At 46.2% G+C, this 12,450-nt stretch overlaps 1 protein-coding gene across 1 annotated transcript in view; it reads right to left on the bottom strand.

Annotated features, from left to right (window-relative positions):
• FAM184B (family with sequence similarity 184 member B) overlaps positions 1-12,450 on the bottom strand; it is a 72,817-nt gene that overhangs the window by 29,038 nt on the left and 31,329 nt on the right. Inside the window, exons 4-6 of the mRNA XM_081098608.1 lie at positions 11,979-12,118; positions 11,008-11,214; positions 2,109-2,219 (exon numbers count right to left, since the gene is read on the bottom strand). Coding sequence (XP_080954734.1) covers positions 2,109-2,219; positions 11,008-11,214; positions 11,979-12,118 — 458 coding nt within the window. The remainder of the gene's footprint in view (positions 1-2,108; positions 2,220-11,007; positions 11,215-11,978; positions 12,119-12,450) is intronic.

Raw genomic sequence — 12,450 nt, 5'->3', positions numbered from 1 at the left:
CAGTGGGGTCTTCAGAGCCCCGTCACCCGGTGAATCCCAGACCCACTACTTTGCCACCTGTGTGACCCCGAGAAGTGATTCACCTTCTCTGTTCCTCAGTTTTCTCATCCGTAAACCGGAGGTACCAACAGTACAGCGGTTGTAAGGCTTACTAGTGCGAGTCAGTAGTGTACACTGCGTAGCCAGTATCTTAACTGAGGAGGTGCTTAACACAGGTTCGCCGCTGTTATTGTACACGGAGAGGTCCTTAGGGGCATTCTGAGAAACAGGCAGGTGATGGGCCAGGTGTCCAAGTCAGACGCAGAGGGGGCTGGTCCCACACACATATGTGAAGCCCTCCTGAGCTCTGCAGGGCGGGGTGGTCCAGGTCCCACATGAAGATGGCAGTATAGGTCAACAGGGAGGGAGGGAGGGAGGAGAGGAAGGGAGTGAGGAAGGGAGAAAAGGAGGAGAAAGGAAGAGCGAGAAATGGGCCTCTTTGTGGGCAGCCCACCTTGGGCTGAGATGGAAGAGAAATCTCTATAGCAGAGACTTTCCACCAAGACCTCACCTCTAGAGCCCCTGATATACCAAGTCATGGCCTGCTCATCTTTTTTAAAATATGCCAATTTGTGAGATAGAAAAATGGTTAGAGCCTGGCTGGTGTGGCTCAGTTGGTCACCGGTTCAATTCCTGGTCAGGGCATGTGCCCAGGTTGTGGACTCGATCCCTAGTAGAGGGCAGCCGATTGATGTTCCTCTCTCATCCATGTTTTTTTTTTTTTCTCTCTCTCTCTCCTTCCCTCTCCGTTCCTCTCTCTCTAAAAATACAATAAAAACATATTTTTTAAAAAAGAAAAAGGTCAGAGAAAGAGTGTGTACTCCTCACTCGGCTGAAGGAACCAACACATCACAAATACAGAGGCAGCCCCGTGTTTCTCCAGCCCATCAGCCTTTCTCCCTTCTAGAACTAACCACTGCTCAAGCCTGGCTGCATCCTCCTCACGTGTGTCTCTGAACTGAACTCCATTTCATGTACCCTAAACATCGTTATGGTTTTGGACATGGCTCTGGATCCGTCAAAGCTCCCCCGGGAGGCTGTGATGCACGGCCTGGGCTGAGGAACCAATTTCACGGGCTCCTGTGGGGTGGCAGGTGCAGGGCTCGTCTGGAGGGTGTGAGGGAGGGCAGGGGAAGGAAGGAACCCTCTTCACAGTTTCGTTTTTGTCTAATCAGGCTCAGGGGTGAACTCTGTTTCCAGCCCCTTCTCCTTAGTAACATGGCAACCGCTCTTTGAAACTTTGACCTTGGTCTCTGGGTGGTCTGGGCAGGTGGGCCCACGAAGCAAACTGTTGTTCATCTGGTCTACATCCAATGCCTACCCCTTTCTCCCTTGCCTGCCTCCACCATGGAGGCCTGGCAGCTGAATCAGTGCTCTCCCAGGCGGGCCACCTGGCACAGGTGTTACCCATGGGAGCAGGAGTCCGCTGGGCTGCTGCGATCGCTCTCTGCTGCCTGCTGGCGTGGGCAGGCCTGGTCACCACTGCTCCCGTTCCCTGGTTGAAATTTGGACCTGACAACGGGTGTGGCAACAGACACCAGGAATCTGAGCCGACTTCTCCATTCGATGCAGCAGGCTCAGTGCCCGGGGCCCACGATATTTTTAGGGGCCATGAAAATATTTTAATTCCTTTCAAAATCACAAGAAAAAAAATATAGCCTGGCTGTATTCATCTTTATAGGAATGCAGTCATAAAAAATAATTTTTAATTTCTGATCAAGGAGAGGAGCCACGACAGCAGGCATGTCTAATGCCCACAGAAGTGATAATGAAGCCAGGGTGTGAAGGTTGGCCACAGAACCAACACCAGCAGCCTCCTGCCTCCTTCTCTCATGTGAGACATTAAGTGCCTCTTTTATAAGCCTCCATAAATCAGGCTCTCTGCTAGCTGCGGCTAAATTTATGCCCCGAGACAGCTTTCTTGTTGTGCTGAGTCCTTTTGTTTCTTCCGAGGATGCTGAATGTGATAAGGTCGGGGCAGCTCCCTGAGATTCCCGGCACCTCAGTTAACCAGCAGCTCCGAGGACCCAGAACCCCCCTCCCACACCCTGCATTGATTCGGGACTTACCTGGAGCAGAGAATCCTGGAGCTTCACATTTAGGGCCACTTTCTCTTCTTCTAGCTGCTTTATTTCATTTTCTGATTTCTTCTTCACTTCTTCCAACTGTTCTTCTACTTGCTAAATGGTGATGAGGAGAGTTAGCCACACAAGGCACAAAAACATGGACTGGACACACCCTGCCTGATTCCCAAAGGGGCCCAAAGAAGCTTATGAGAGTCATAAAATACTGAAAGGAAAAACAGCAAGATGGTAGACAACGATAATCACATTAAATGTAAATGGTCTAAATGACCTCCAAAAGTCAGAGGTTGTCAAAATGAGTAAGACCCAGCTATACCATAAAAGCTCTTTGAATAGAAAGATATAGGTCAATTAAAAGTAAAGAAAAAGATTAAAACAGACCATGAAATACTGACTATGAAAACAATAGAATGACTATATTTGTATCAAAGTAGACTTCAGGACGGCAGTATTTCACAAATGATTAAAGGGCCAATTCATTCAGAAGACATAATAATCTTTATCTAATAAATAAGTCTGACTTTACATAAAGCAAAAGCTAAGGAGAACTATAAAATGTGACAATTTAAATGTGAGATTTCAGTACTCCTTTCTCAGTAATCAACAGAACAAGTAGAGAAAAATTAATGAGGAAATAAAATATTGAGCAAGACTATCAACCAACACAACCTAATCAGCACTTATAGAACACTCCGCCCAACAGCAGCAGATCCATATTCTTTTCAAGTGCACAAGGACCATCCATCAAGACAGACCATATTTGAGCCATAAACAAGATGAATAATTGAAAAGGAATGAAATTATAGAGTCCATTCTTTGACCACAAGGGAACTGAATTAGAAAGCAACAGGAAAGGTCCCAATATTAAGCAACATATTTCTAAACAACCAAGAGTATTTTTTGGAGTTGATAGAAATAAAAAGTTGGGAAAAAATTTTTAAGAAAATTATTCAAATTTATAATTATTAGTAAAAGTAGAAAGCAGAGGCCTAGAAAGGTTTGGGTGATTTCGTCAAGGTCTGACAGTGAGTCCGTTTCCCCAGACTCAGCACTTCCTACACACGGACTTGAGTCTATGTTTGAGGGCATGGAAGACGGTAAGTTCCTTGAAAGCATGCGTGATTCCTCTATCTCTGCACTGCTCAAAGCACAGGGCACACGTTCAATAAATGGTAAACACACAGGGAGTGGACAGTGGCAGGTGAGGACCTGGGGCTGCTCTCCAAGGCCGGGGCAGTGCGTCTTCCGTTACGCCACAGAGGACACATCTTAGTGTCTTCGCAGTCAGGCAGGCTATGTGACTCTCAATCACCTAATCCCCCAGGTTCCTCATCTGCGAAACAGGAAAACCTCTGCCTCCAGGGCTGAGATAAGGAGGGAACCATGGAGCGGAGGGTTGTCGTTCCTTTTGGCTGCCCAGCACCTGATTCTCCTCCAGGTGTCTGGGAAGTCCACCCCCCTCTGACACATCAGAGCCCTCCTTCCGCCTCAGACCCCGAGAACACCAGACCTACCTTCCCAGACTTCACATTTAGGGCTGATTTCTCTTCTTCTAGCTCAGTGGTTCTCAACCTTCTGACCCTTTAAATACAGTTCCTCATGCTGTGACCCAACCATAAAATTATTTCCATTGCTACTTCATAACTGTAATGTTGCTACTGTTAGGAATCGTAATGTAAATATCTGATATGCAGGATGGTCTTAGGCGACTCCTGTGAAAGGGTCGTTCGACCGCCAAAGGGGTCGCGACCCACAGGTTGAGAACCGCTGTTCTAGCTGCTTTACTTTGAATGAAGCCAGAGATACACACAAGTGGGAGGCACCTGGATCTGGCAACTTCAGTTTCCAGGGCGGCAGGACTGGTCATTCGAGAGCAGCACTGACCACTGGAATTCTGTGGTGATGGGTCTAAAATGGACTATCCAACATGGCAGCCACTAGAAACATGAGCACTTGCAGTGTGGCTAGTCCCACTGAATGTCACATTTTATTTAATTGTGATGAATTTAGATGTAAACAGCCACGTGTGTCTAGTAGTAGCTACTATGTAAGACGGCATGGTCCTCCAGGCCATGTCCAGGATCCGGTACAGGTGGTGTCAGCAATGAAAACTGCAGGTCTGGGCTCAGAGGTTGGGGGCTGGGGGGTGGGGGGGAGTGTACTCACCAGTCTCTCAGTAACTTTGGACATTCCTGGCTGGGTAGCTGCTCAGTTTCCTGGCCTTCCAGAAACCTACTCATTACTACCCATTACTAAATTCCTTTTCTGCTTAAACTCCCCAGGGTGGGTGTGTGACACTTGCCGCCGGGAATCCTAAACTATACAACCAAGATGTGGAATGCAGCAGGAGCTCGCACAGCCCAGGAGGCATTCAGTAACACTCTCCCTACGAATCGGTGCAGGCAAGTGCTTATTCTAGGATGTGTGCTCTATTCTGTCTGTCAAGATTACGTGGCCATCGGATGTGATTCTGTGGACGAGGAAGACAGGCAGTCCTTCAGGGGCAACTCCAGCCACCTGTAGTGTCTTCCTCAGGTTCAGGTAGCATTCAGAATACACAGTACACCCACAGCAAAGGCCTCAGAGAAATACTGCCCTCTTAACTCCAGAGGGGAAGACGCTATCTATTTTTAGTCCATGAACCCTAGATTTGGGGCCTCTTCAAGGTTTTACCTAATCTGCATGGCCTAATTTATATAATGTATATCCTCAGTTTATAGAAAATACCAAAAAGTAAAAACAAAACAAAACTGGTCCCCCTCCAACCCAGGAGGAAACACAATTTATTTCTACATGATTCACTTCCCAAATAGACTCACGACCCCTGATTAAGGCTGAAGTGGGATTTCTACATTCAGAGTCAGGCTTGGTTGATGGGTTACCAGGGCAACCTGCAGCTCCCGGAGAGCTACTGTCCCTCCCACTGACTGGGGCTCAGGATGGAACGACTGTGAGTCTGAGAACTGGATTTGTGCGAACAGTCACAGCTTATGGGGAGAAAAATGCTTTCAAAACAGTTGTTTCCTATCCAGTACAGGAGTGGGAAAGCATGGGCTCTGGAGTCAGGCTGTCAGGGTTTTTTGTGTTTTTTTAAAAAATGTTTTTATAGATTTCAGAGAGAGGAAAGGAGAGGGAGATCGAAATATCAATGATGAGAGAGAATCATTGGTGGGTTGCCTCCTGCACGCCCCCTACTACCTACTGGGGATGGAGCCCGCAACCCAGGCATATGCCCTGACTGGAAATCAAACCATGACCCTTGGTTCATGGGCTGACTCTCAATCACTGAGCCACACTGGTGTGGCAGGTTTTAATACTACCTCTATCACTCACTGTCTATATTAAGACTCAGTTTTCTCACCTCTAAAATGGGCATATGAACACTCATTTTGTAATATTGTTGGGAGGATTAAGTGTTTTAACAAGAATTTAGTGGTTTCAGCAAAAGAAACCATCAACAAAACAACGAGAAAACCCACTGTGTGGGAAAATATATTTGCCAATGTCATATCTGATAAGGGCCTAATCTCCAAAATTTATAGGGAACTCATACAACTTAACAAAAGGAAGATAAACAATCCAATCAAAAAATGGGTAAAGGACCTAAATAGACACCTTTCACAAGAGGACATTCAGAAAGCCAAGAGACATATGAAAACATGCTCAAAGTCACTAATCATCCGAGAGATGCAAATCAAAACAACAATGAGGTACCATCTCACACCTGTCAGACTGGCTATCATCAACAAATCAACAAACGACAAGTGCTGGAGAGGATGTGGAGAAAAAGGAACACTTGTGCACTGCTGGTGGGAATGCAGACTGGTGCAGCCACTATGGAAGACAGTATGGAGTTTCCTCAAAAAACTGAAAATGGAACTCCCATTTGACCCAGTGATCCCACTTCTAGGAATATATCCCAAGAAACCAGAAACACCAGTCAGAAAGGATATATGCACCCCTATGTTCATAGCAGCACAATTCACCATAGCTAAGATCTGGAAACAGCCTAAGTGCCCATCAGTAGATGAATGGATTAGAAAACTGTGGTACATCTACACGATGGAATACTATGCTGCTCTAAAAAGGAAGGAACTCTTACCATTTGTAACAGCATGGATGGAACTGGAGAGCATTATGCTAAGTGAAATAAGCCAGTCAATGAAGGAAAAATACCACATGATCTCACTCATTCATGGATAATAGAGACCATTATAAACTTTTGAACAATAATAGATACAGAGGCAGAGCTGCCTCAAACAGATTGTCAAACTGCAGCGGGAAGGCCAGGGAGGGTTGGGGGGCAGGAGGTAGGGGGGTAAGAGATCAACCAAAGGACTTGTATGCATGCATATAAGCATAACCAATGGACATAAGACACTGGGGGATAGGGGAGGCTAGGGGACTGTCTAGGGTGGGGGGGGGGAAATGGACACATATGTAATACCCTTTGTAATACTTAAGCAATAAAATAAAATAAAATAAAATAAAATAAGAATTTAGTGCTTTATAATATTAATAGAGGCCCGGTGCACAAATTCATGCATGGGTGGGGTCTGGCTGACCTGCCCTGATAAGGGCTGATTGGGCAGGGCCGACAGGGGGTAGGGGACTCAGGAGGTTGGCCGGCTGGCCTCACCCCCAATCGGGGTTGCGGGGGCCGATCAGGGGTGGGGCTGGCCCGGGGGAGGGGCCACGGTGGTTGGGGCCGCAGTGCAAGTCATAGTGACCGGTCATTCCGGTTGCTTGGCTTTTATTTATATATAGATCAGATATGACGTCACACAGTGCACATGGTAACTAACCATAGCCACTGTTTATTGAACTTTCACTACATGCCGTGCACTGAGCTAAGAGTTTAGACATAATACCCCATTTAATCCACATAACAAGCCTTCAAAGTATGAAGCCTTATTTCAAAATCAGGTTTCAGAGAGGTTAATGGCCTGTCCATGGTCATACAGCTAGTGGGAGAGTCAGGACTTGGACCCAGGACTAGTCTGGGCCTTTCATGAGTTCACTTATTTATCCAACACATATGTACTGAGCACCTACTACTCTTACCGTCACACCACACGGCATTCCTGTGCCATATGATCATCTTTCAGGGAAAACTGAAATTGATGGTAGGCTCTGGGGTATAAAGAGGCTTTCTTGTAATACAGTTGTCCCCCTTTATCTGCACTTTCGCTTTCCGTGGTTTCAGTCACCCACGGTCAACCACAGTCCAAAAATATCACATGACAAATTCCAGCACCCTAGCCAGTTTGGCTCAGTGGATAGAGCATCGGCCTGTGGACCAAAGGGTCCTGGGTTCAATTCTGGTCAAGAGCATGTACCCTGGATGCAGGCTCCTTCCCGGCCCAGGCCCTGGTTGAGGCTCGTGTAGGAGGTAACCAATCGATGTGTTTCTCTCACATCAATGTTTCTCTTTGTCTTTCCCTCTCGCTTCCACTCTCCCTAAAAATCAATGAAAAAATATCCTTGGGTGAAGATTAAAAAAAAAAAGATGCGAGTGCACCAAGGAAGCATAACAAAATGCGGAGACAAAGAAACAGGACAAAATTGTCAATGGAAGATATAGAGTTCAGAACCACACTTTTAAGGTCTCTCAAGAACTGTTTAGAAGCCGCCGATAAACTTAATGAGATCTACAAGAAAACTAATGAGACCCTCGATCGTATATTGGGGAACCACCTAGAAATTAAGCATACACGGACTGAAATAACGAATATTATACAGACTCCCGACAGCAGACCAGAGGAGCGCAAGAATCAAGTCAATGATTTGAAATACAAAGAAGCAAAAAACACCCAACCGGAAAAGCAAAATGAAAAAAGAATCCAAAAATGCAAGGATAGTGTAAGGAGCCTCTGGGACAGCTTCAAGCGTACCAACATCAGAATTATAGGGGTGCCAGAAGATGAGAGACAGCAAGATATTGAAAACCTATTTGAAGAAATAATGACAGAAAACTTCCCCCACCTGGTGAAAGAAATGGACTTACAGGTCCAAGAAGCTCGGAGAACCCCAAACAAAAGGAATCCAAAGAGGACCACACCAAGACACATCATAATTAAAATGCCAAGAGCAAAAGACAAAGAGAGAATCTTAAAAACAGCAAGAGAAAGAAACTCAGTTACCTACAAGGGAATACCCATACGACTGTCAGCTGATTTCTCAACAGAAACTTTGCAGGCCAGAAGGGAGTGGCAAGAAATATTCAAAGTGATGAATACCAAGAACCTACAACCAAGATTACTTTATCCAGCAAAGCTATCATTCAGAATTGAAGGTCAGATAAAGTGCTTCACAGATAAGGAAAAGCTAAAGGAGTTCATCACCACCAAACCAGTATTATATGAAATGCTGAAAGGTATCCTTTAAGAAGAGGAAGAGGAAGAAAAAGGTAAAGATACAAATTATGAACAACAAATATGCATCTATCAACAAGTGAATCTAAGAATCAAGTGAATAAATAATCTGATGAACAGAATGAACTGTTGATTATAATAGAATCAGGGACATAGAAAGGGAATGGACTGACTATTCTTGGGGGGGAAAGGGGTGTGGGAGATGCGGGAAGAGACTGGACAAAAATCGTGCACCTATGGATGAGGACAGTGGGTGGGGAGTGAGGGCGGAGGGTGGGGTGGGAACTGGGAGGAGGGGAGTTATGGGGGGGGGGGGGAAGAGGAACAAATGTAATAATCTGAACAATAAAGATTTAATTAAAAGAAAGAAAAAAAAAGATGCTTTGCTCTAGCCGGTTTGGCTTAGTGGATAGAGCATCAGCCTGCAGACTGAAGGGTTCCGGTTTCGATTCCGGTCAAGGGCACGTACCTAAGTTACAGGCAAATTCAACTCCACTCAGGCAAATTCAAGACCACTAGTAGCAACTATGGTAAACAGTAGCTTGGGAAAAATATCCTTGGGTGAGAATTAAAATAAAGAATGAAGCTAGAGGTATCACACTATATGACTTCAAATTAGAAAAAAAAAAAATTCCAGCAATAAAACTATTCATGTTTTAAATCATGTCCCATTCTGAGTAGTGGGATAAAATCCTGCACCATCTCACTCTGTTCTGCTGGGACGTGACTCATCCTTTGTCCAGCGTGTCCAGGCTCCCCGCCCATCAGTCACTTAGCAGCCACCTGGGTCATCAGATCCACTGCCATGGTATCACAGTGCTTGTGCTCGAGTCCCCCTTATTGTACCTAATAATGGCCCCAGAGCCATCCACATAACTTTTATTACAATATATTGTTAAATTGTTCTGTTTTATTATTAGTTATTGTTGTTCATCTCTACCAGGTCTAATTTATACATTAAATTTTATCTTAGGTACGTGTGCTCAGGAAGAAACAGTGTATACAGGTACTATCCACGGTCTCAGGCATTTACTGGGGGTCTTGGGATGTGTCCCTCATGGGTAAGGGCGATGACTGTAATTAAAGGTCTACCTATGTTCACAATAATATTTACCGTTTTCCTAAAACATTCACGTAGGTTATTTGCTTTCCCAGCAAACGGGAGAGGCGAGGCTTTGCGTTCCTCCTCAGCAGAAAGCCGCCCCTTTGCTGGGAGGTCGGAACAGTACCCAGAGGCTGAGAATCCCGCACACTGCCAGGCCTCCACGTAGTACCTGCACCCATGCTGTGCTTATGCAGCCCCAGGCTCTAGCATGTGCTTTGCTTTTTTTCACATGGATCACCTCATTTAATCCTCGTACTCTATGGGGTGCTGTTTTCATCGTGTTTTATACATGAGGAAGCTGAGGCTGGCAGAATTTCTCTCTGAGGGGGCCCAGGTTAAATAACCGCTCTGGTCATGGAGCTAGAGGGTGACAGGGTTGGGATTTGAGACCAGCTGTCAGCCAGGCCCGAGTGTTTGCTTCATATTATTTCTCTCTGTTTTTGCTGAGTGGAGTTGAATTTGCCTGTTAAACGCTCAGATGACACAATTGTAGCCCATGTCAATGGCTCCAGGCCCACTGTCTTAGGGTGTGATAGGGGGGCTTATAATCTAATAAATAGAGCACCTGTATTAGTCTGCAAAGTAATCATATTATTTTAAATCTTAGAACACATATACATATGTGAATAGGGGGTTACGTTTTTCTTAAAGTTTCCTCTTCCATGTTTAAAAAAAATATTTTTATTGAATTCAGAGAGGAAGGGAGAGGGAGAGAGATGGAAACATCAATGATGAGAAAGGTTCATTGACTGGCTGCCTCCCGCATACCCCCCACTGGGGATCGAGCCTGCAACCTGAGCATGTGCCCTGAGCAGGAATTGAACCAATGACCTCTTGGTTCCTGGGTTGATGCTCAACCGCTGAGCCACACTTAGCTGGGCTTAAAGTTTCCTTTTCAAGGCCTGTGTGAAGCCATTAACTGAGCTGTGAATTCAGCATGGTCAGGCCGACCCACCAGGAATCAAAACATCATCTCATCAGCATCATTTCATCGCCTGATGACTAATTTTAATAGCTGACGTCTGCGGACCCCCAGGCCTGCATTCCTCACCCCATGCCCTTCCCCTTTATAATCCTGTCCCCTGAATCTTGCTGGAAGGCAGGATTTGATGCTGGTAAGGGCCCTACTGTCTTCTTGGTTGGCTGGCCTTCTCAATAAATGCCTAATATGATTCAACCCTGCCTTCGTTATTGGACACAGCGACAGGCAGCCCGAGCCCAACGGGGGGTTTCCCGGTAACAGGTGTCCCATCCCCTCCAAAGACCCCGAACCTCCTTTGGGCGGAGAACTAGCTCAGATCGGCACACAGCAGGAGCTCAGCAAACAGGAAGGAAAGGGGAACTAAAAGGGGAAAGAGGGAGGGAAAGAAGCGGAACCGGAAAGCATCCGGGAGAGCGCCCTCACCATCTGCAGCCGCTTCCTGTCGGCCTCCGCGGACGAGCGCACCGACTTGATTTCCGCCTTGTGCGTCCTCACCAGGTCCTCCAGGCGCCGCACCAGCTGCTCTTTCAGATGCTGCTTCTCCTCCTCCGTCTGCTGTTTGAGTTTACGAAGGTCCTGTTCGTACTGTTGCTTCAGGTGTTCCGTCTCCACACCCGCCTCTTTCTCCGTCTATAAAAAGAGGGCCCCGTAAGCCTGCGAAGCGGGGTGATGAGCAGGGGACCACTGTTTCTTTGTTGTGCAACTTTTACAGTGTTTATGTACTGGTTTACAGCCTGTTTCACAAGGTGCAATAAAGTTTATAAGACTATATATTTGATATTGGTAAGAGACTTGACTTTATGCACCATCGGAAAAGGGCTGTTCGGAATAATAGTGGATCTATTGTCACAGGATCAGACAGACAGGCCCATTACACAGAGCAGGGGTGGGGAACATCCGGCCCACGGGCTGTATAAGGCCCGAGAAATCGTTTGGTCTGGCCCTGCCAAGGCCTGAGGGGTGAGTTAATTAAATGTTTGACCAAATACAGCAGGCTAATTTTTAAGCTGATAATTTTGTATGGCCTGCGAATGGTGTTATAAATATCTAAATGGCCCTTGGCAGAAAAAAGGTTCCCCACCCCTGCTGTACAGGTTCCCAAAGAATGCTTTCTTTGTTTGAACTAGGAGCATACAGAGGGGACACTAAGCAAGTTTCCAGTTTCCCAGGAGTCGATGATAAGGAGTTTGGAGAATTCTGCGACATTCTCAGTCTCCTAGTTTCAAATGCCATGAAGTTGGTGGGAAGTTGGCTGGAATCCAGACCCACATACCCACCCCCGGAACCATGGCACCTGCTGCTTCCTGATCATCGTGGTTAGGGATTGAGCTCTCACCTGAAGCTCATTCTAGCAAAGCCCCGTGTCCCCACCCCCAGGGCTGGCTCACACACACCTGCGTGTCTGTGCCTCCTTTCGTACGCGGACACTCCGTGGGAAGGTTCTCATCCTGCTGAGGACGGGGACTGCGGGCTTCCACGTCATTTCCTTTCCCTAAGACCTCATTCTCCGAAATTCGCTCGGTCTTCATGTCATCTACGAGCAAAAGATTCATCATCATTTGGAATGCCCTTGGCCTTGACCTCAGTCTGAGTCTGAGGCCTTCCGCCATTGAGTGCTCATGCTGCTACTCAACCCTTTTGCCCACCACTCCCTACGTAATCCCTGCTCCTCGGCCTCCCGACCCTCAAGCATGGTCTAGGGCAGTGATGGCGAACCTATGACACGCATGCCAGAGGTGACACGTGAACTCATTTTTTTGGTTGATTTTTCTTTGTTAAATGGCATTTAAATATATAAAATAAATATCAAAAATATAAGTCTTTGTTTTACTATGGTTGCAAATATCAGAAAATTTCTATATGTGA

The sequence above is a fragment of the Myotis nattereri genome, assembly GCF_964212035.1.
Source record: "Myotis nattereri genome assembly, chromosome: 1".
NCBI lineage: Eukaryota > Metazoa > Chordata > Mammalia > Chiroptera > Vespertilionidae > Myotis > Myotis nattereri.
This window is presented reverse-complemented; position numbering and strand designations above follow the sequence as displayed.